This window comes from Nylanderia fulva, unplaced genomic scaffold, assembly GCF_048542155.1.
Source record: "Nylanderia fulva isolate GAGA-0341 unplaced genomic scaffold, ASM4854215v1 Scaffold96, whole genome shotgun sequence".
Classification (NCBI taxonomy): Eukaryota; Metazoa; Arthropoda; class Insecta; order Hymenoptera; family Formicidae; genus Nylanderia; species Nylanderia fulva.
Genome location: NW_028191090.1, coordinates 417,320 through 440,967, shown reverse-complemented (window position 1 = coordinate 440,967; position 23,648 = coordinate 417,320). Strand labels below are relative to the sequence as shown.

Sequence of the window (23,648 nt, the reverse complement as noted above, 5' to 3'; positions counted from 1 at the left end):
TATATTGTATGTGTATTTATCTACTACTTTATACATATTTTCACAATTGTATCATAAAAAGTGATGTAAGATTTATAAAATTACACATAAATTTAGAATTTTTGATATTAGAATGTAATATTATATTTTTGTATTTAGTTTACATATAGATTTATGTGTATGAATACGTCTTATATCTGTGTGTATATATTATGATTCTGCAGAACAGTTATTATCTTCAGTATACGGAGAATTGAGCAAGAGTGAATTTCAGATTTAAAAATTACAAAACAGTTTTAGGCAAGAAAGTATACAAAAAGTACAAAATAATTCTACATTCGTCTTAATTACCATTCTACAACAGCTACAGAAGCTACATTCCATAGCAACGTTAATTAACAGGACGAGAGCGAGACTGCAATTACTAAATAATATATTGTTATTCATAGCTATTACATAAACTTTACGAACTTTGTAGTACATACCTTTGACGCTGTTTCTGCTATTTTATAACTAAAGAAAATACAAGCAATATGAATACCAAATCGGCAAGGGAAATTGGTAAGTTTAAAGATTATTGTATAAAATTATGTAATTAATATGCTCATTTATTAAAAAGATTTATTAAAGATATTCGTTTTTTTCTCATTTTTATGTTTTACTTATTTAACTATTTTATTCACTAGAAAAAACAATAAAGCAGGGACGTTTCCGTTTTGCGATGAAATGTCTGCATAAAGTTATGGAAGTCAATCCAAATAGAAATTTGATTTTCAGTCCGCCTTGCATATATAATGCACTTTTTCTGACACATTTTCTGATTAAAGGTGCAATTGAGGAGCGCTTAAAATTGATTCTTTGTTTAGGGATTTTCAGCAAAACAGATTTTATGAACTATTGTTCTTACAAAAAAAGCAAAGGGGTAAATATTCTTGACGCATTTTTGCATTAGAGAATATATTCTATTAAAGAAAAAAGTCAAAATATGCAGTTGGTGTATAAAATAATATGTAAAAATAATTATGTAAACTGTTTGTCAACATAAAAAATTAATAAAGCGTTGATTATACTGGTAAAAAAAGTTTTTTTAGCGAAATTAAAATTCAACGCCACAATTTAATTGGTCAATAAGAAGTTTTTCTAATGATAAATTCTTTAATAAATTTTAGAAATATTTTTAATCCGAAAAATCATTATAATTTGAGCTTTTTATGTTGATTAATTGAAATGAAGTAACGTTTACAAATTTTAAGAATATACATATTAACATAAAAATACAATGCTTGCATACCTAGAATAAAAACTTAAATAAAGCAAGTTATAAATAATTGTAGTCTGTTGCTTAGAAAAAAAAATATCTCTACAAACATTAATTTAATACTTTTGGTTTCAGGAAATATAGATGCTCAATTCCGAGAATTGCATCAAATGACGTTAGATGCTGGAATAAATATAATATAAAAAATTTTTAACCTAAAATAGCTAAGACAATATCTTATTTATTTAAGGAGCCAATCATCAATTTAGAAATATGCGGAACTTGTAAACAGACGAAAATAGATGACGTTAATCGATCATTAAAGAAATCGGTAGATGGATTCATTAGTGAGCCCGTGAGATTATCTGATGACAAACAAGATATTATTCTGATGACTTCTATCTCTCACAAATTTTAAAATTTGTTGGCCAGTCATACTATTATACCACAGAGAAATTATCGAGTTATAAGTATCACACATATTTTATACATACATAATAAATATATATATATATATATATATATATATATTTGTAGCGTACGTCTAATATAAAAGAATAAAAAATTTATCGAATCTGTTAATGTTGAAAATATATCAAAATAATATATTTTATAAAAAAATTACATTACAATGCATAAAACTGTGCTACATTATAATAAAATTGAAATAAAATTTGACATCGTATTGTTACACATATTTAAATAAGAAAGGTTTAATTATTTATATTTATATATATATATATATATATATATATATATACACACGCACATGTATGTATGTCTATCTATTACTATATATTTTTTTAATTGTATTACAAAATGTAAGATGACATGTATTTATATAATTATATATAAATTTTGAATATTAAACAATAATAATAAATGATATGTTTCAATGTCTTCTTTATGTGTATCCGTACATGAGTGTTCGTTTTCGTGAGTTTCTATTATAATTCTGCTAGGACAGTTATCTTTAGTCTACGAAGAACCGAGCGAGAAAACTTATTGATTTGACATTATACAAAAGAATCACAAGCAAGAGAGAAATTACATTAAAATAATCTCACATTCGCCTGAATTATTGTCGCGCAACTTATATTTTGTATCAACGCTAATTAACAATACGCGAGCGAGACTGCAATTGCTAAATTATATTGCTATCAAGACTGTTAATTAAAATTTGCTTACTTTGTAGCACATTCTTTTGTTTTTGACAATTGCTATTTTATAACTAAAACAGGATGGGCCGAAAAGAAAATGAGATGAGTGATGAGAGGTCAAAAGAAATTGGTAAGTTTAAATAGTAATTGTATAAAATTTAGTGATTATTGTGTTTATTTATCAAAAAAATAATAATTTAATATATAAAGTAATATAAAAATGTTTATGCTTTAATTTTTATATTATGTATTGTTGCTCAATAAATTCATTTCTATGTAATTTAATAGCTAATGACAGGTCTTGGATAGATTAACGTAATTTTTTTCTAAAATTGTATCAATTATTATTAAAATAATAGAACAACGTTTTAAATATATAAACATATAAACGCAATAAAAGCATTAGAATTTTAGATATAATTATTGCAGAATAAAACTTTTATATTTTGTGTCTTTAAATATTATAGTTAAATATTAAAGTTTTTTGAACAATAAAATTCGTCGATCTCGACTTAAGTTTTGTATAATAACAATTTTTTAAAATATAATTGCCGGTTCTCTATTTGTCATGTTGACCGACGTTCAAACGTAGCACTGTTGTTAAACATTGATAACAGTGTATTAGTTACTTTACTAATTTTTTATAGTCCCGAGTGTCTTCACATATACATTATTGATTTTGTTGTTTTGTGATTTTAAAGTTAAGCGTGAGTTATAATAAAATTTTATTTTACGCGTTTAAAATAATTATTAAAAATGTATCAGTACATTACGCTTTTAATTTTAACATATGTTTAATTAAAAATATTTAATTATAGTAAATTACAATAAATAATATAAATAAACATTTTAAATTGTTAATTTAAGATATTCATTTATATTTTTTATTGCAAATTATTATAATTAAATTACTATAGCTATAGTTAATATTAATTTTTTTTCTTAAGTTTATTATTTATTCTGTAACTATTCTATTCACTAGAAGAAACTATAAAGCAGGGACGTTTCCGTTTTGCGATGAAGTGTCTGCATAAAGTTATGGGTGCCAATCAGAATAAAAGTTTTGTGTTCAGTCCGGCTTGCCTATATGATGCACTTTTTCTGACATTTTTCCTGATTAAAGGTGAAATTTCGGAGCGCCTAAAAGAGATGCTTTGTTTAGGACCAATAAACATCAGCAAAACAGATTTTATTAACTATTATTCTTATAGACGAAACAGAAGAGTAAATATTCTTGCATTTTTGCATTGTATGATATATTCCGCCATATAAAATATATTATGTAAACACCGTCAATCTGAATGATTATTAAAAGTATTATTGCATTGACAGAAAATGTTTTAGCGAAATTAAAATTCAACGCCTTGTCACAATTTAAAGTTGTCAGTGACCAATTTTTGTAACAATAGCTTCTTCAATTTTAGAAATTTTTCTTATCCGAAAAATTTATAATTTTGGCTTTTTTCATGTTAAATATATACTAAAATATACTGTAAAAATATATATACTAACATATAAATACAATAATTGCAAACAAAAAATAAAATTTGAATAAAGCGATTTATTAATAATTGTTGTCTATTATGTAGAAAAAGTGAATATGTTACAAACATTAATTCTATATATTCGGTTTCAGCAAGAATGGATACCCTATTCCCAGAATTGCAATTATGACATTAGATGTTGGATGGACCTTAACCAAAAAAAATTTCTACCTAATCTCGAAAACACAATATCTTATTTCTTTGACAATCCAATGAACAACTCAAAACAATACTGAATTGTAAGGACCAAATAAACACTGTTAATGAATTATTAAACAGACCGGTAGAAGGATTAATTAATGAGCGCATAACATTACCTGATGACGAACAAGATATTATTTTGATGACCTCTATCAGTAACAAATTCAATTTTGCCGCCTTAAAGGCAAATCAAAGTATTAGGTGTAAGTATCACACATGTATTTTTATTTTATTTAACATATATAATCTATATTGTGCTTAGATGATTTTATAAAATTAGCTAAATAAAAATGAGATAAAATATTAACTTAGATAAGATGTGTAAAAAAAATTTTGTTTAAAATATATATGGATAAAAGATAACAATTATATGATGGTTCATCTAGATAACTTGTAGATAATATTAGTTTTAGATCGCTTATGTAAACGTAGTTATAAAGAAATATAAACTATAAAAGACGTATAAAAATATTTTTATACTTTAAATTGTAAGTTTCTAACAATTAAAATAATTATCATACATTTTCATTTTATTTGGCATACATAGTGTAAAATTTTTTATAATGTAACCTTTTTTATTATCTCTAAATAAAGTATATTATGTTTTTAAAAAGAAACACTACCTCTACATTTAATTTTCAATAAACTTCTCTCTGTCCGAGTTTATAATAAAAGTTAAAATATTAATATTATACTTTGTAAAATTTTGTCGTCTCTGACGTAATATGATAAAGATGTTTGATGCTTAACAATTGCTGTAAAAAATATGTAACAGTTGGAATTTGTCAAAAAAACTCAATTAATATCTTTATATTATATCATTATATTAATGAAAATGTAAATAATTATTGAATTGAAACATTAAATATGAAAAAAAGAATAAATATAATTGTAATCAAATGTTTCTTTCTCTCTCTCTCTCTTTAAAATTGTTAAAAATGTAATTTTAATTTTTACCGCTTTGACAATTACTCTATTTTTTATTGTTGAACGCTTTATCAAAATGTGTTTACGTAAAAAACATTTATTTCGGAATGTAATATTATTGCTATTATAAAATAACAGACAGATAAATATTACTAACGCATTTTTCTCATTACATATAATGTATTCTATCATTGACAAGAGTAAAAATTTACAGTTTTTGTGTAAAATAACATAGAAATAATTGTGTAAACTTTGCTAAAATAAAAGATTAATAAAAAGTTTATGATGTTTACGAGAAAGAAAGGTTTCCTTTAGCGAAATTAATGTAATATGGATTTTTTAAAATGTATAATGTTCTAATCGTAAAGAACAAATGTATTTCGGGATTTCTATATCAGGACTATATTTATACAGTTATCTACATTTTTAATATTGTTCTTAGATTTTTATCCACCATTGGACATTCACGTGACCGAATTATTTGACATAAAATCAAATTTGTCGCTATTTATCTTCGCACCTGCTTCGTCAACCGACAAGTGGTATAAAAATTCAGGTTTGTTAAATTAACAAATATTTAATTTAATACATCTAAATATATCATTTATTTGAAACAATTAAATATTTGATATAAAAAATACTTATTTGATATAAGAAAATCCTTTTTAAAACAAATAAATATTTATTTGTTTCAAATAAATGATCCATTTAAACTAAATATTTGTTAATTTAACAAACTTATTTTCAGGTTGGAGGATCACTCAGAACATCAGTCACGCTGACCTTTCAAATTTCACCCAAAGATTGTCGACCATGCAAGGAGTCAGAGAACTGCGCAATGTGTTAAAATCTAACGTACAAGGTTGGGTAATAACTAATACAAATTCTATGCATGCTTTGCCTTTTGAGTTGGAGAAAGATCTGACAATCCGTGAGCTTCTCGAAACATTAAATATACCATTATTAACGTCCGAAATGATCGAACTGGATACTATATTTGGGAATAACCCCCGTGTGCAAATTCGCAATGCCGTGCATCGTTCTCACATTAAGGCTATAAATGAAGAAGTGGTCGTGCATGCGACAACATTGATTAGCAGCAAAGGAGAAGACCCTCCTTCGAACTCCAATATTGTCGACATAAATTGCAATAATCCAGTCATCTGGATGATCGCTAACACAAATTTAGACGTCCTCTATGTTGGCAGTTGTAATAATTTAGACGTCCTCTATGTTGGCAGTTGTAATAATACCGAGCTTGTTACTAAACCTGTATCGGCGGATATGCCAAGTACATCAGGCTGCTCGTCAAGCAAAAAGCGGCGGATCGACGAGTCTTCTTGAAATTCTATCGATAAACCCAAATTTGAAATTGTAGATATGTCAAAAAATGGGAGCGATGTGGTCTCGATGATCTTGATGCACAGGAAAGAAGACTTCTCTGCAAACACCGAAGTAGTCAGCGTAAATTGCAATGAATTTTTTCTCTGGCTGATCTATGACACACTACAAGAACAAATCCTCTATGTCGGCACTTGTAATAGTGCCGAGCAAAATGGTTTTGTCTTTTTAACTTACTCATTATAAGGCGATGAAGTATAACTTACATTAGTAAGCATTGATATTATTTAGTAACAATATGTATATTTAAAAAAGCACTAAAGTTATATAAGGATACATATATGTACATACATATCCATATATATAAGTATATTAATATATTTATACATATGTATAAATATTTTGTTTATATTTATACTTATTGTGTATCCTGATAATAACTTTTCTGTATGTAATTATTTGTCATAATGTATAATTATATAAAAAGTATACAGGGTGTTCGGTAACTAACGGACCAACGATCACAAATGGATTCTTTGGTCAATTTGGGAACGATTTTTCCTCAGCGAAAATGTCAAAAAAGGTCATCATTTTTTACAACTTTCCAATATTTGTCATTATGTATCTTTATAACTAAGCCTCAAATTAAAATTGTATTATAGTAAACTCTACCTGAAATTAACTGAAGAATGTAATTATGTTAGACTTTGAACTCCAAAACGTTTAGTTTTCAAAAAACCCATTTTTTTCAATCGCTTATAACTCGAAAATTATTGACTTCTCAACATTTTTGCTGAGGAAAAATCATCATCTTTTCACCTACCCTACAACCCCTCAACGGTTGGCACCGGAGTTCCCGAACACCCTGTATATAATTACGTATATATATATAATTGTATATATAATTATTTATATATATATATATCATTTTATTACTTTGTATATAATTTCATATATTGCTGATTGACTTTCCTATACATAATTATACATATAACATAAATATTTCTTTACGTAATGTTCTATATATAATTTTGTATGTAAATATTAGTTTTAAATATTATATGTAGTTTACAAAAAGTGACGCATGAAATATATTAAAAGTGTAATTATGCTAATCAATTTGATTTTAATATGAGAAATCAAACTGATAAAAGTTCAAACATTAATGTAATTGTTAAAAAATTGAGTAAAAAAATATTGAATTAAATAAAAAAATGCACAATTAAAACAGTAATGCACATAAGGATATAATTACATAATTTTTTCATTTAATTCAATATATATATATATATATATATATACATATATATACATATATATATATACAGTATGTGTGTTTTTTCTTATTACACTATATTTTTATAATGTATTATATAATCATATTACGAAATGTAAGATGACATATTTATATAATTATAAATAAGTTTTGAATATTAAACATTAATAATAAATGATTGGTGTTGATGTCTTTCTTTTATATGTATCTGTATAAGAGAGTGTTTGCGTTCGTGTGTATACATTTTATGATTTTAATGAATCAGTTATTTTCAGTCTACGAAGAATAGAACAAGAAGGGATTTTAAAACTATACAAAAGAATCTCAAGTAAGAGAAGATACATAAGAATGATACAATAATCTCACATGTGTCTCAATTATTATTGTAAAAATTATAAGCAATATAGCAAGGTTAATTAACAATAAGCGAGCGAGACGGCAATTGCTAAATAATATTAAGATCAAAGCTGCTAATTAGCATTTGCGAATTTTGTAGCACATACTTTGTCTTTGCTATTGCTATTTTATAATTTAAACAGGATGGGAAACGAGATGAGTGACGTTAAGACAAAATAAATTGTTAAGTTTAAAGATTATTGTATAAAATTATATACGTATATTGGTTACATACATACATATATTGGTTTAATTATAAAGTAATTTCTCATATATTGCAGGTATTGTATATTGTATGTGTATTTATCTACTACTTTATCCATATTTTCACAATTGTGTCATAAGAAGTGAAGTAAGATTTATATAATTACACATAAATTTTGAATTTTTGATATTAAAATGTAATGTTATATTTTTGTATTTTGTTTACGTATAGATTTATGTGTATGAATACGTTTCTTATCTATGTGTATATATTATGATTCTGCAGAACAGTTATTATCTTCAGTATACGAAGAATTGAGCGAGAGTGAATTTCAGATTTGAAAATTACAAAAAAGTCTTAGGCAAGAAAGTATACAAAAAGTACAAAATAATTTTACATTCGTCTTAATTACCATCCTACAACAGCTACAGAAGCTACATTCCATAGCAACGCTAATTAACAAAACAAGAGCGAGACTGCAATTACTAAATAATATATCGTTATTCATAGCTATTACATAAACTTTACGAACTTTGTAGTACATACCTTTGACGCTGTTTCTGCTATTTTATAACTAAAAAATACAAGCAATATGAATACCAAATTGGCAAAGGAAATTGGTAAGTTTAAAGATTATTGTATAAAATTATGTAATTAATATGCTCATTTATTAAAAAGATAATAACGTATGATATAAAAGTAGTAAAAATGTTATTTCTTTTATTTATTATGTGATATATTGTTGTCTTAAAAATTTAGATTTCTAAGGAGTTTAATAGCAATTGATTTAGGTCTTGCAATTAGATTGACTACCATAATTTTTTTCTAAATTACGTCAATTTAAATATAACTTACAAGTAACACTACCAAAGTGCCACTCGCCGATTTTGATATACTTATAATTAGCTAATCGTATAGCGTGATATATATATATATATATATATATATATATATACATATACATATATATATGTATATATAAAAATTTAATTTTAAAGTAAAGTATGATTTTGTTGGCTTTTATAACAGAAAAAAAGAAAATTATAATTTTAGATATAATCATTACAGTGTACTTTATATTTAGATGTACATCAGTTATTTTCTTAAATTGTTTAATTAATGTTTTGTTGTTTTTATATGTAAATTATTCTGTAATTGTATTTTGATTTTAATATTAAATGTGAGTTGCAATAAAATTTTAATTGAAGAATTTAGAATAACTGGAGGAGAAATATCCGTACATTATGCTTTGATTTTAACATACGTTTAATTACATGTACGTAATGTTAATGTTTTTATCGATATTTATTGTAATTTAATATTTTAATTAAATAACTAGATGTGCTTAAGATTTCTTCCTTTTGAATTTGATATGTAATAACTTATTTATTTATAATCTGTTCCTCCTAGAAAATACAATAAAGGAGGGGCGTTTTCAGTTTGCCGTTAAATGTCTAAATGAAATTATGCAAATTAATTCGGATACAAATTTTGTCTTCAGTCCGTCTTGCATATATGAAGCACTTTTACGAATGTACATGTTGATCAAAGGTAGCATTGCAATGCGTCTAAACGAGATTCTTTCTTTAAAGAACATCAACTTAATAGATTTGACAAATTATTGTTCTTATAACAAAAAAAAGGTTAATATAAGTAAATATACCTACTTATCAAATTTTACATTTGATGATATATTCTTTAATGGAAAAAAGTCAAAATTTACAGTCGGTATATGAAATAACATGTAAAAATAGTTATATGAAACAAAAATGCCGCTGTTCTGAAATATTAATAACAGGTTAATTGCGATGACAAAAAAACACATTTTTTAGCAAAATTGAAATTCAATATGCTTTGTTAAAGCTCACATTTGTCAGTAAGCAGTTTTTTAAATGACAGATTTTTTGATAAAATTCAGAAATGTTTGTCAGCAAAACATCTCCATATAATTTTGATTTTTTTTCTTGTCTAATTTTATATTAAGAATATAACCACATTTAATATGTGCTTGCAAAAATAAAAGCTTGAATAAAACAATTTATAAATAATTGATGTCTGTTATCTAGAAGAAAATGAATATTTTATAAACAATTTATTTGATATTTTCGATTCCAGGAACAATGGAGTAAAATAATAAAAAAACAAAAAGATCTTCCTGACCCTTCTTGCGATTGTTACGTTAAATGTTGGTGTAAACATGATATAAAATTTTATGATAAAGCAGTACTGCATATGTTTGGCTCAGAAATCAATTCTTTAGATTTGCTCCTTGATTCTGATGACAATATGGACGAAGTGAATTCCGTTTTAAGACAAATCGTAAACCAAACGAAGGGATACATTTATTATCCTGAGGGATTAGCCGAAATGACATTTACTGGAAACGATTTTATTTTGATGAGCTTTATGAGTGGCATATTCCGTAAACTATCGTTCCATCAAACTGACGCACCAAATATATCGACTATTAGAAACAATGAAGTTATAAACTGTAATTGCACGCCATTATTTATTTTATTATATAACATATGTAACAAATTTTTCATAATGTAATTTTTAATTGAATTTTAAACAGAACGTTATGTAGAGAGAATATCGTTTACTTTTATTTTTAATAAGTATTGCTTTCGGATTTATATCCAAAAGTAATCTGTTAATATATATAATAATATATTTATATAACAAAAAACATATTAAATTTTCTATATGACTAGTAGTATTGCATGATTATGCTGGGTCGGAAAAAGATCAACATGATCCAGTAATTTTACACAAATATTTTTTTCAGTATAAGCTTAACGTTTTTTTTTAGACTACCATGAAGGACTGAGCATGTATGTGATGGACATACCCTATAACAATGCCAACATTTCGTTATTTACGTTCCTACCTGCAGCGTTAAGCTCAGGTAAATGGAAGATCATTGAGAACATCAACAGGAATGATCTTCTCTATTTGACCCAACGAATGTCGACCGACGAAGGAATGAACAACTTGCGCGAGCTGTTAAGAAACAGTAGAACATTGAAGTTTGTCATAAAAGAATTTACATGTTCCCAAAATGTTTGTTTATCTTTCGAGGTGGAGAAAAATGTGCCAGTCCGTGATCTATTAAAATCATTAGGCGTCGAAGAATTGATAACGTCCGAAATGCTCGAATTGCAAACTAAATGCCGAAAATGCCTACCGTTGAAAATTAATTGTCCCAAGGTGCACATCAACAATGTTGCGCACCGTTCTCACATAAGAGCCACAAGAGATGATGTGATTCTAGGCGCAGTGACTTTGATCCATTCCGGTGGAGACGCCTCTCCGGATGGCAAAATAGAAGACGTTAAATGGTGTAATATACCTTTCGTCTGGCTGATCTATGACAGACTGCAAGAAGAAATCCTCTGTGTCGGCAGCTTTAATAATAGTACCTGCCCAAATTCTCAAATTGTACCGATAGATATATATCAGTCAGGTCCATCAGGCGTTCCGCCAACGAAAAAGCAACGGCTCGCCTAGATTTAAAAACCTTTTGGAAATTCTAGATTGAGAAACAAATTCTTTCAAAAAAGTAGGTGTTTAAAAAATGGTTTTTTTATTAATTTTTTAAATATTGAATATCCGACCATCGCAGTTTAATGCGAAATAGTTTATGGGGTAAAATGTAAAAACAAGTTTGACATTCTTAACGAAGATTATAAGTTTGGAATTTCGTAAATCTATTATGCACTATGAAAAACAAATTATATAACAGATCTGTAGTTGCTGCATAATGATATGTAATTATGTGATAAGTTTTTATTTCTTCTTATGATTCAACATTTTGATGATTCAAATTGACATGCATTATATTTTGTGCGCAACATATTTTATGAACAATTTCTGCTAACAATTTGGAGATTAATGATATAATCTTTTGGTTATTTGAATTTAATGCTTGCACATGTGTGAAATTTATAAATTTCTGAAACTAAATAGAAGATTGCTCAAATTTTTAAAAGTTGTATAAAAAATATGATATTATCAGGTAACAATAATGTATATTTTATAAGTTCTGATAAATTATTTAAAATACGTTCCTTAAGGTACACATACATATATATATACATATATACATACATATAAAGACATTTTTATATAAGTATATTTTTATGTAAGTATATATAAATATTTATACATCATAATTTAAGCACTTGTGTATGAATGTTTGTATGTACGTATATGCATCTATGTATATTGTTTCTGTCATATATTCCATTAAATCAATTTATTCGTATTCTATGCTAAAACAATTTATAAACGAAAAAATTGTTTATTTCGATATTTAACAATACTTATATGTATCATTGTGTTCATATTTTAATATTGCTTATAAAATTGTAAGCATTTTAATTATCCTATCAGAACTTAATAGAAAGAATATAGGCTGTGCTCTCATAGCCAAATTAATTAATGATTCTATTCATTTTAATAAAAAGAAATATAAATAAATGTTTCTTTCTCAAATATGTGTATCAATGCGATGTCATTAACTCCATTTTAATCATGTTATAAAATTGTATAGCGTTCTGTGCATTATAATTTTTTTGTAAAATATTATTTAGATCCTTTTTAATTGTCCAACATTAACAGAATCGATGAATTTTTATTCTTTTACATTAGATGTACGCTATATATGTATACATATATACATATATATATATATATATAGTATATATATATATATATATATATGTATGTCTACCTATTACTATATATTCTTATAACTGTATTACGTAATGTGAGATGTGACACTATATAATTATAAATAAATTTTCAATTTTTGGCATTAAAATTAAATTATATGTTTTGATGTTCTGTTTAAGTATATCCGTGAGTAAATTTGTTTGTATTCTTGTATATATGTTATTGTTTTGATAGATTATCTTTAGTCTACGAGAAATCGAGGGAAAGCACGGATTAAAATTTGAAAATTATATTACAAAATCTTAGGCGAAAGAGAAAGTATTTATACCTAAAAGAGAAAAAACAATCTTACATTTGCCTCAAATACCTTTGCAAATATTACATAGCAACTATAATTATATAGCAACTCTAATTAGCAATACTTGAATGAAACTGCAATTGCTAAATAATATTGCGATTGAAACTGTTAAATAAAATTTGCAAATTTTGTGGCACACACTTTTGTTTTTGATTTTTTATTTTATAACAAAAAAGGATGAAAAACGTAATGAGTGAAGAGAGAGCAAGAGAAATTGGTAAGTTTAAATATTATTCTATGAAATCATGTATTTATCGAGTTGATTTATCGAGAAGTTAAGAATCTAAAGTATAAAGTAATATAAAAACGTTACTGCTTTTATTTATTATTTTATATATTGTTGAAGAAACTTAAGAATTGGTATTTCTTTGTAATTTAATAACTATGGCTTGCTGTTACAACAAGTCTTGCAATTAGGTTGACTAACCATAATTTTTTTCTAAATCTGCATCGATTATAATTTAGGGAATTGTAAAACGTTATATATATATTTCACAATAAATTGAAGTTTAAAATATGACTAACAATAAGTCAGCTTTCAGAAAAGAAGAAAAGTTCATTAGAATTTTAGATATAATCACTGTAGAATGTAATTTCTTTATTATTTATCATTAAATATTTCTTTCAAGATTTATTAATAATAAAATTAATAGATTTTAAGTTTTGCATAAACTTTTTAAATGTAAGTAAAATTTGTTATTAAAAGAACGGTGTTCAAACCATAGTCATATTGTTAAACACATTTTATAAGTTATTTTCCTTTTTTTATTGCTTCGAGTGTTCTTATATAGTTATTGTTGATTCAGTTGTATGTTTATTTTAAATATGTTTATATTAAATATGAGTTATAATAGAATTTAGCTATGCGCGTTGAAAATAATTGTCGATTAATTTTTAATATATTACATGCTGTTGACTTTATTGCGTATTTAATTATATGTATTGTTAATTGATGTAATAATTTCATATAAATGTTGTGATTTATTATAATTAAATTATCTTAGCTATTTTTTACGTTTTTTTCTTCTGAATTTGACCTTTTACTTATTTATCTATTTTTTTTCCTAGAAACTCAACTAAAGGATGGGCGTTTCAATTTCGCGATCAAATGTCTCCATGAAGTTATGAAAGTCAATCCGGATAAAAATTTTGTCTTTAGTCCACTTTCCATATATGAGGGTCTTTTCCTAACAAATATATTGATTACAGGAGAAATAACGAATCGTCTCATAACTATTCTTTCTTTAAACGGGATCAGCAAAGCAGATTTGATCAATTACTGCATTTGTAAAAAGGAGTCGACTGTAAACATTCCTATCGCATTTTTGCATTAGATAATACATTTCATTATGGAAAAAAGCTAAATTTGCTGTTTATGTATAAAATAATATGTAAAAACAATTATGTAAACTCTGCCAATCTGAAAGATTAATAAAGGGTTAATAGCGTTGAGAATAATAAATTTTTTTTCGAAATTAAAGTTCGAAGCTTTGTCACAATCAAAAATTTTTTTCAGCAATTAGTTTTAAATGATAGATCTTTTAGTCAAAATCTTTTGTATCGAAAAATCTTGTATTTTGACTTTTTTTATTTTGATTCCTTGAAATGAAGTAACTTTATAAATTTAAAGAATATAGGCACATATGAAAATAATATTTGCACCAATAATAATTTGAAGCAATTTTTATAAATGATTAGTGTTTGATGCCTAGGAATATGGTATGGAAATTTTATTTTTCATTTGATATTTTTGGTTTCAGATAAAATTCGTGGTTTATCCGGAACATTTGTATTGCACTCATAACATCATGTGTTGGTTGAAATATGTAATGAATGATTCAGAAGCAGAGAGTGTACTATCTCATTTTATTTATGGACCAATCAATTATTTAAATACGAATAAATTTTCTGAATTGAAAGTAAATTACATTAATAAATTAATAGGCAGAGCGGTAAGAAAGGGATGCTTTTATTATCTCGTGGGATTATCCAAGTGTAAACAAGTTAATGATATTCTTTTGGTGACCTGTGTCTGTTGCGAATTCCAAAATTCATTGGTTCCTCAAGCTATCGTACCAATTAGAAACCGTTTAATCATAAACTGTGAGTACGCCATATTTTTATTTTTTAAACTTACATAATATAAACCTTCTCATAATATAATTTTTTTTATTATTCCTAAATAAAGCATATTGTGTTTTGTAAAAGAAACACCGCCTAAAATTAATTTTCAATGTCTTCGGGTACCCAATAAAAATTTAAAATATATAATGAAATATATACAATATATATGTATAATGAAAATATATGTATAATATTTAAAACATATATATAATAAAAAGTGAAAAATATACGATAAATTATATATTAAAATATATATAATAAAAATATATAATAAAAAGTAAAAAATATATAATAAAAATAAGATGTTTGATGCTTATGCAGCAGTGGCTATAAGAAATTTGTCGCGTTAGTATTTGTCAAAGACACCCAGTTTGTATCCTAATACATTAATGAGAAAGTGAACTTTGAATTGAAAAATTAAATATAAAAAAATAAATTTTAAAATAAATAAATTTATTATTAAATGTTTTTTTTCGAAATTAAAAGTGTAATTTTGATTTTCACCAATTATATTTAGATTTTACGTAAAAAAATTTCAGAAAGTGAACATTTCCATTAAGACTATTAAATATTATAAATTTATAAAAATGCATGTTTTTCTGGTTTCATCTTTCTTAACAATTTTATGTAATTTTTTATATTTTTAATACTGTTTTTTTTTTAAGACTATCATAAGAAATTGAGCATGCACGTGAGCGACATACCCTTCCAGAATGGCGATATGTCGCTGTTTGTGTTCTCACCTGCTTCGTTCGATGGAGAATATTCAGATAAGTGGAGGATAAAAGAGAACATTAGCAGCGACGACCTTTTCGAATTGACCAAACGATTATCGACGAGCAATGGAATCGACGAATTGCGCAATCTGCTAAAATATAGTAGAAAATCACACGTTGAAAATGTTACAGACGTCTCGGTTTTTTCGCCTTTCGATATGGAGAGAAATTTGACAATAAAAGATCTGCTGAAAGCGTTAGATATCGAAGAATTGATGGAAACCACCAATTTTTATTTAGATTTTTGCGGAAACAGACGGGACAGCCTCTCCTTATGCTTCGGCAATATTGTGCACCGTTCTCGTGTCAAGGTCACAAATGGGATGATGATCGTAGGCGCGATAACTATGATCCTCACCGGAAAAGAATCAGGTCCGCACCCGGAAGTGGTTAACGTAAATCGCAATAGTCAGTTTGTCTGGTTGATCTATGACGCGCTTCAAGAAGAAATCCTTTCTGTCGGTTCTTGTAACAGTGACAGGACCAATTCTAAAATTGTACCGAAGGATGACGCAGGTCCATCAGACAGTCCGTCAATGAAAAAGCCGAGGCTTGTCGAGACTTCTTGAAAACATTTTGGAAATTCAGGATTTGAAAAAAAAATAGAATCTTCAAGAATGTTTATTAATTTTTTAAATCATATTATTGATTATTAATTAATAATATTTATTAATATTAAATTATTAATTAACAATAATATTTATTAATATTTAATTAATTATTAATTATAGTAATAATATATTTTTGTTAGTATTAATATTAATTAATATTATTAAATTGCAAACCCGATCCTTAGTTGAAGGCAAAATAGTTCATGTGATTTATGATGTAAAAACGAGTTCGGTTTTCCTGATAAGAATTAAGTTTAGAATTACACAAATCAGTTTTACACTATAAAACGATTGATGTAACAGATCAGTAATTATTGCATAATGATGTGTAATTATGGAAGATGTCATATAAGATTCAACATTTTGATTATTTGAATTGACATGCATTATATTTCGTACGTAATATATTCTATGATCAACTTCTGCTAAAAATTGGGAGGCCAATGAAATAATTCTTTGGTCATTTGAATTTAATGTGTAATTGCATTAAATTGATAAATTTCTAAAACTAAAAAAATGCTCGTCTTTTTTAAAGTTGTTTTAAAAATATTTATACATATGTACATATATATATAGTGTATAGATATGTTAATTTTCATTAATTTATCTTATAATTTTACTGTTTTATAATTTTGTGCACTTCGAATTTACTGATAGGGACATAAAATATTCTTATATATTTATATGTACTATACTTGTACATGTATATATATATATATATATATATATATATAGAAACAAATAATCGAAATAATACATATGCATACATGTACCTATATATATATATATATATATACATATATATATTATTTTGATCAGATATTTTATTACATTATTTTATTCGTATTCTATGGTAGATTATTTAGAAACGAAACAATTGTTCATATATTCGAAATTTACATTATATATTATTATGTACATCATTAAATATTACAATATTCTAAGAATGTTAATTGTGCTAAAATTTCATAGAAAAGATATATACATATATATATATCTTTTTCAAATATGCAATGTCTTTGACTCTATTTTTATTTTGTTGTAATGTTGTTACAGCTCAATGTAATTACAATTAATTAATTTTTTTTTTAATTATTTTATTTATATATTCTTTTCTATTGTCCAACATTAACAGAATTGATCAAATTTTGACTTATTACGCTATATATGTGTGTCTACGTGTCTACATATTTTTTTGTATTTTAATAATTCTGAGATAATGTATATTTATATAATTATAAATAAATTTTGAATTATTGACATTAATATCAAATGATATGTTTTCACGTTTTCTTTATGTGTATCGGTATATGAGTGTGTTTGTATTTGAGTGTATATATTATGATTCTACTAGAATAAACATCTTTAGTTTATAAAGCATTCACCGAGACAACGGATTAAGATTTAAAAATTATATTACAACATCTTAGGCGAGCGAGAAAAAGTATAGCAAGAGGAGACAAAAAATCTTATATTTCCCTCAATTACCACTTCAAATATTACATCCTACAGTAACTCTAATTAACAATACGCGAGTTAGACTCCAATTGCTAAATATTACGATAAAAGCTGTTAAATAAAATTTGAGAATTTCATAGTACACTTTTGTCCTTACTTTTGCTACTTCATAACTAATACAGGATAGAAAACGTTATGAATGACGAATCGGCAAAAATGTTTGGTAAGTTCAATAACTATTGTTAAAAATTATGTAATTATTAATTTAATTTATCAAAAAAATAATAATCTAAAATATATCTTGTTATCAAAATGTTTTTCCTTTACTAATTATTTTAAATATTGTTGCGTTCGCCTAAAAAATTTTTAAACTGCGATATAATTTAATAGGCTATGATTTGACAAGTCTTGGAATTAGATTAAGTAACTGATTTTGTTTTAAATCTGCTTCAACTATAATTTAACAAATCGTATAGCGTTTTATAGATATACACACAAGTTTAATTCAAAAGTTTAATTTTTGTCAATTCTATGACAAAAATTAATTGAAATTATAATAATGAATTAAATATTTATTAAATAAAATAATCAAATAAATATTGATTAATTAAAATAATTAATTGAAAAAGTAATAGAATTTTTTATTAATCAAAATAATTAATTAAAAATTTTGATTATATGAAAAAATTAATTGCAATTTTGTCTAATTGAAATAATTAATTAAAAAATAAACATTAATTGGATATTTTGAATTTCATAATGAACATATACGGCTTATCCCTACCATTATGAAGAAGACGTTAAATGTTTTCTTAAACCTAATATAAGTTTACAAAATACATTATATAATTTTATGCACACATCAGTCTCAAATTTATGTGCCCAGAAATTCTGAGCATTTAATAAGTTATATTAATAATAAAGTATTAAAGCAAGCAGTGGATGATTATATTCATAATCGCTCGAGCTTATCCGTCAGACAAGATACCGAATTTGTTTTGATGACAGCTATTAATATGAATATTCAATACTTGCTGAAGCTGATACTCCAAGTTATTGGACCCTTATTGATAATTAAAGAATTAGCTGTGGGCATGCTATATTTTTATTTTAGGTTTACTTACTTTACGTATCATATATATATATAATATATATATATATATATATATATATATGTATGTATGTATATGGGTGTGTGTGTGCGTTCTGTGCATTTATCTATTACATAATATTTTTATAATTTTATTACAAAATGTAAAGTAATATTTACATAATTATAAACGACTACTTATGTAATTATATAATGATAAAAAAAATTTAATTGTAAATAATTATTAATTATAAATAATCATAATCATAAAAATTTTTATCTAAATTTAAAATTTTTGACGTTAAAAATGACACGTTTTGGTATTATTATATGTGTTTGAGAGTGTGCTTGTGTTGTTGTATATAGTATATATTATGATTTGCTCGAGCAGTTACCTTCAGTCTACGAAGGATCAAGCGAGAGACAGTTTCAGATTTAAAATTATAGAAAAGAATATTTGACAAGAAAATATACCGATAAAATAAAATAATTTTACAGCAAAGCTGCGAGACTGCAATCACAAAATAATATTTTCATCAAAGTTGTAAAATTAAACATTTACGAACTTCGTATGACACACTTTTCTCTCTGCCTTTGATATTTTGTAACTAAAATAGGATGGAGAACAAGATGACTTCGAAAGAAGCAACACGAATTAGTAAGTTCATTAATTATGTTGTATAAAAATTATGCAATTATAGAGTTAATTTATCGAAACAATAATAATCTAAAATATATATCTTATTATTAATATTTCTTTTTCTTTTACTTACTATTATGTGTATATATATATATATATATATTACCGTTTGTCTAAAGAATTTATATTTTTATATAATTTAATGGCTACAAATTGACAAGTGTTGGAGAAAGATTAACTAACGTAATTTTTTTTAAATCTGCATAAATATGCAGAAAATAACTATAATTTAGTTAATCGTATATCGTTAAAATTTAGTTAATCGTATATATACGTAATTGTCTGCTTTCACGGTAGAAAATATATTTAAGAGAACGTTATAATTAGATATAAATATTGTAAAATTTCACTTTCTTATTGTTTTAACATCAATATTACATTTTTTATTTTTATCGTAATAATTTAATTTTGTACAGATATTTTTAAATAAATTTTAAATTAAATTTTAAATTAAAAGTAAATATCGTCTCTTAAATTCGTTGGGGATATTAAACCAGGGTTAAACATAGTCATAATAAATATGAAATTCGTTTATGTAATATATAATCAAACGATATTCAAACGTAGTCATGTTATTAAACGTTGATAACAGTACATCATTTATTATCCGTATTGTTTTGATTGCTATAATATGTATATATATATATTATTTATTCTATTATTTAGATTTAATATTAAATATGAGTTGAAATAAAATTTTACTAAACGTGTTTAAAATAATTGTCGAATAAATTTCGATACATTCTACTTTTGATTTTGACATATATTTAATTATATATATTTTTAATTGAAAGAGTTTATAAGATGTGTTTATAAATTTTAACTTCAATTTATTTCAATTCAATTACTAACTATTCTTAATATTTCTTTCTTCTGATTTCAATTTTTTTTATTTATTTATCTGTTCTGTACGCTAGAAAATATATTGAAGGAGATGCGTTTCCAGTTTGCGTTTAAATGTTTGAATGATATAATGAAGATCAATCCGAAGGAAAATATTGCCTTTAGCCCACCTTGCATATATAAAGGACTTTTAATAACATATTTAATGGTTAAAGGTGATATTGAGGAGCGCCTAAAAAATATTCTTCTCTTAACGGAGATCAGCAAACAAGATTTGATCAATTACCGCGGTCATATCAAATATTCGAAGGTAAATATTCCTGACGCACTTTTGCATTAGATACTGTATTCTATAATGGAAAATTGTCAAAATTTGCAGTTTGTGTATAAAATAACATGTAAAAATAAATGTGTAAAAAAACTCCGCCAATTAAAAAGATTAATAAATAAATAATTAATAAAAAAGAAATATATTTTTTGCAAAATTATAATTCAACTTTTTGTTACATTTTAAATTTTACAGTAAGGAATTCTTTAATGAAATATTGATATTACAAACTCGGAAATTTTTGTTATTAAAAAATCTCTATTATTTTCATATTTTGCTTCATTGATTAAAATAAAATTGGCGAATATGGCCACCCGTAAATATAATTTAAAAAAAATAAAAAAATAGGAAGAAGTAATTTATAAATGACAGATCTATTGTCTAGAAAGAAATAAATATTTTATAAATATTAATTCGTTATTTTCTATTTCAGAATGTATCTATGGATAATCCCGAATGTTACAGTTACGATGTTAAATGTTTCATTAAACCTAATATACAATTGCAAGATACATTATCTCGTTTTATGCACACAGCAGCCACAATATTAGATTCGTCCACAAATTCTGAGCATTTAATAAATAACATAAATGATAAAATTTTAAAGAATGCAGTACACGATTACATGAGTGATTCCTCGAGTTTAGCCGTAGTTAGACCAGATACCGAATTTACTTTGATGACAGCTATCCATGGCAGATTTCAAAAATTTCAATATTTAGCGGCTGTTGAAGCGGATATTGAGACTATAGCAAGTCGCACTGACGATCGAAGAATTAGTTGTGAGCATGCTATATTTCCATTTTTCCCAACGTATATAATACAAATTTTTATAATATAATTTGTTTAGTTTATTTGAAACAAAACAAATTTTTGGTCAGTTGGTCCCCGTACCTACAGTAGAAGTAAAAAAAAGAAAAAAAAATATATATATATATTGAAGAGTTAAATATGACAGAAGAGTTAATCTTTCTTTAGAAAAATAAAATTGAAAAATATTTTTTTTTAATTATTAAAATGTTAATTCACGTCTTCACCGCTGTAATAATTATTTATATTGTTCAATGTTTTATTAAAATTTGTTTGCGTGTTAAAGATTTTTCATTCATATAAAATATTATGGATTTAAAAAAAAACGCATATTATATACGGAAAAGATAAATGCATTTCTGGTTTTATGTATCTTGACTACATTCTGTAGTTTACTAATATTTATAATACTTTTTTAGACTTCCATAAGTATTTGGGGATACACGTGAACGAACACTATTATCAAAGCCGTCAGATATCACTGTTTGTGTTCAGACCTGCTTCATTAATATCTGGTCAATGTAGAATCAGCAAATATAAGGATTCCAGAACTAACATTTGCGCTTTGATCGAGCAATTGTTAACCAGCGAGGGATTCAGCGAATTGCACAAAGTGCTAGATAGAAGTGAAACATTATTAGAAAAGGTCGAAACACCTTTTATATTGTTGCCGTCCTTCGAAGTGGAGAAAAATCTGACAATCCGTGAGTTGCTGCTAGCATTAGGTGCTAAACAATTGTTGGAGCCGGACGCGATCGATTTGGATCCTTCCACCGTTGAGGGAGATCAACTCAGTGTGCGCATCGGCAATGTCATGCATCGTTCTCAAGTCAAGGTCACGCAGAAGGATATCTCAGCAAGTGCGATAACCTTGATCCACACCGGACGTGAATCCTCTCCGAGCACCGAAATAGAAAACGAAAATTGTAATCATCCCTTCGTTTGGCTGATTTATGATAAGAAACGTAGAGAAGTTCTCTATATTGGCGCTTTTAATAAATTTGCGAGTGCTGTTCCAAAATGTCAATGGAACATACAAATGGAATTTTTGATTTGAAATAACATCATATAACAAAGATGTAGTTACGTATTGCAAAATAATATGTAATTGTCGAAGCTTTCTTTCCACTTATGCGATTTAACTTTTTGGTGATTTAAATCGAAATGCATTGTATTTTGTGCGCAATGTACAACTGTAAACAGCTTTTATTTAAAATTTTGGGGACTAACAAAATAATTATTTTTTTATCTTAACTTATTGTGCACTTGTCTTAATTTTATAAATTTTTAAACCTAAAAAAAATTTACTGTGCGCCCGAATAATTTTGCAAACTTTAAAAACTAAAAAAAATTAAAACTTGTATTTTCTACAGTTGTTAAAAAAATATATAGCGTACTATCTGATTAATTAGATTTATAAGCTGGATTTCATAGTTTTATAACTTTTTACTTTTCTAATATACTGATAGAGACAAAACACAAGTTACATTAGAAGGCATTGACATTATTTGGTTATATCTATAACATATATATATAAAATTCGATAAACTAGTCAAAAGATAAACACATACATACATACATACATA

The 23,648-nt window shown here is 25.4% G+C and overlaps 3 protein-coding genes and 1 long non-coding RNA gene across 4 annotated transcripts; all 4 read left to right on the top strand.

Moving 5' to 3' along the window:
* The first annotated feature begins 138 nt into the window (after positions 1 to 138).
* On the top strand, positions 139 to 1,719 carry LOC114935389 (uncharacterized). Its single transcript, XR_014926497.1, has 3 exons — positions 139 to 540; positions 666 to 901; positions 1,373 to 1,719. It is a non-coding gene; the product is annotated as an uncharacterized LOC114935389 (long non-coding RNA).
* Positions 1,720 to 8,525: 6,806 nt separating this feature from the next.
* LOC114935412 (serine protease inhibitor 88Ea-like) lies at positions 8,526 to 12,041 on the top strand. The gene is made up of 4 exons (XM_085490071.1): positions 8,526 to 8,907; positions 9,698 to 9,930; positions 10,403 to 10,778; positions 11,100 to 12,041. The coding sequence occupies exons 1-4, from the start codon at positions 8,880 to 8,882 to the stop codon at positions 11,795 to 11,797; spliced, it is 1,335 nt and encodes a 444-aa protein (XP_085346197.1). The 5' UTR covers positions 8,526 to 8,879; the 3' UTR covers positions 11,798 to 12,041.
* A 1,117-nt stretch (positions 12,042 to 13,158) lies between these two features.
* On the top strand, positions 13,159 to 16,791 carry LOC114935399 (uncharacterized). Its single transcript, XM_029308251.2, has 4 exons — positions 13,159 to 13,539; positions 14,391 to 14,626; positions 15,083 to 15,425; positions 16,112 to 16,791. The coding sequence occupies exons 1-4, from the start codon at positions 13,500 to 13,502 to the stop codon at positions 16,789 to 16,791; spliced, it is 1,299 nt and encodes a 432-aa protein (XP_029164084.2). The 5' UTR covers positions 13,159 to 13,499.
* Positions 16,792 to 19,792: 3,001 nt separating this feature from the next.
* Positions 19,793 to 23,316, top strand: LOC114940042 (serine protease inhibitor 88Ea-like). The gene is made up of 4 exons (XM_029314519.2): positions 19,793 to 20,039; positions 20,999 to 21,234; positions 21,686 to 22,034; positions 22,482 to 23,316. The coding sequence occupies exons 1-4, from the start codon at positions 20,000 to 20,002 to the stop codon at positions 23,117 to 23,119; spliced, it is 1,263 nt and encodes a 420-aa protein (XP_029170352.1). The 5' UTR covers positions 19,793 to 19,999; the 3' UTR covers positions 23,120 to 23,316.
* The last annotated feature ends 332 nt before the right edge of the window (positions 23,317 to 23,648 follow it).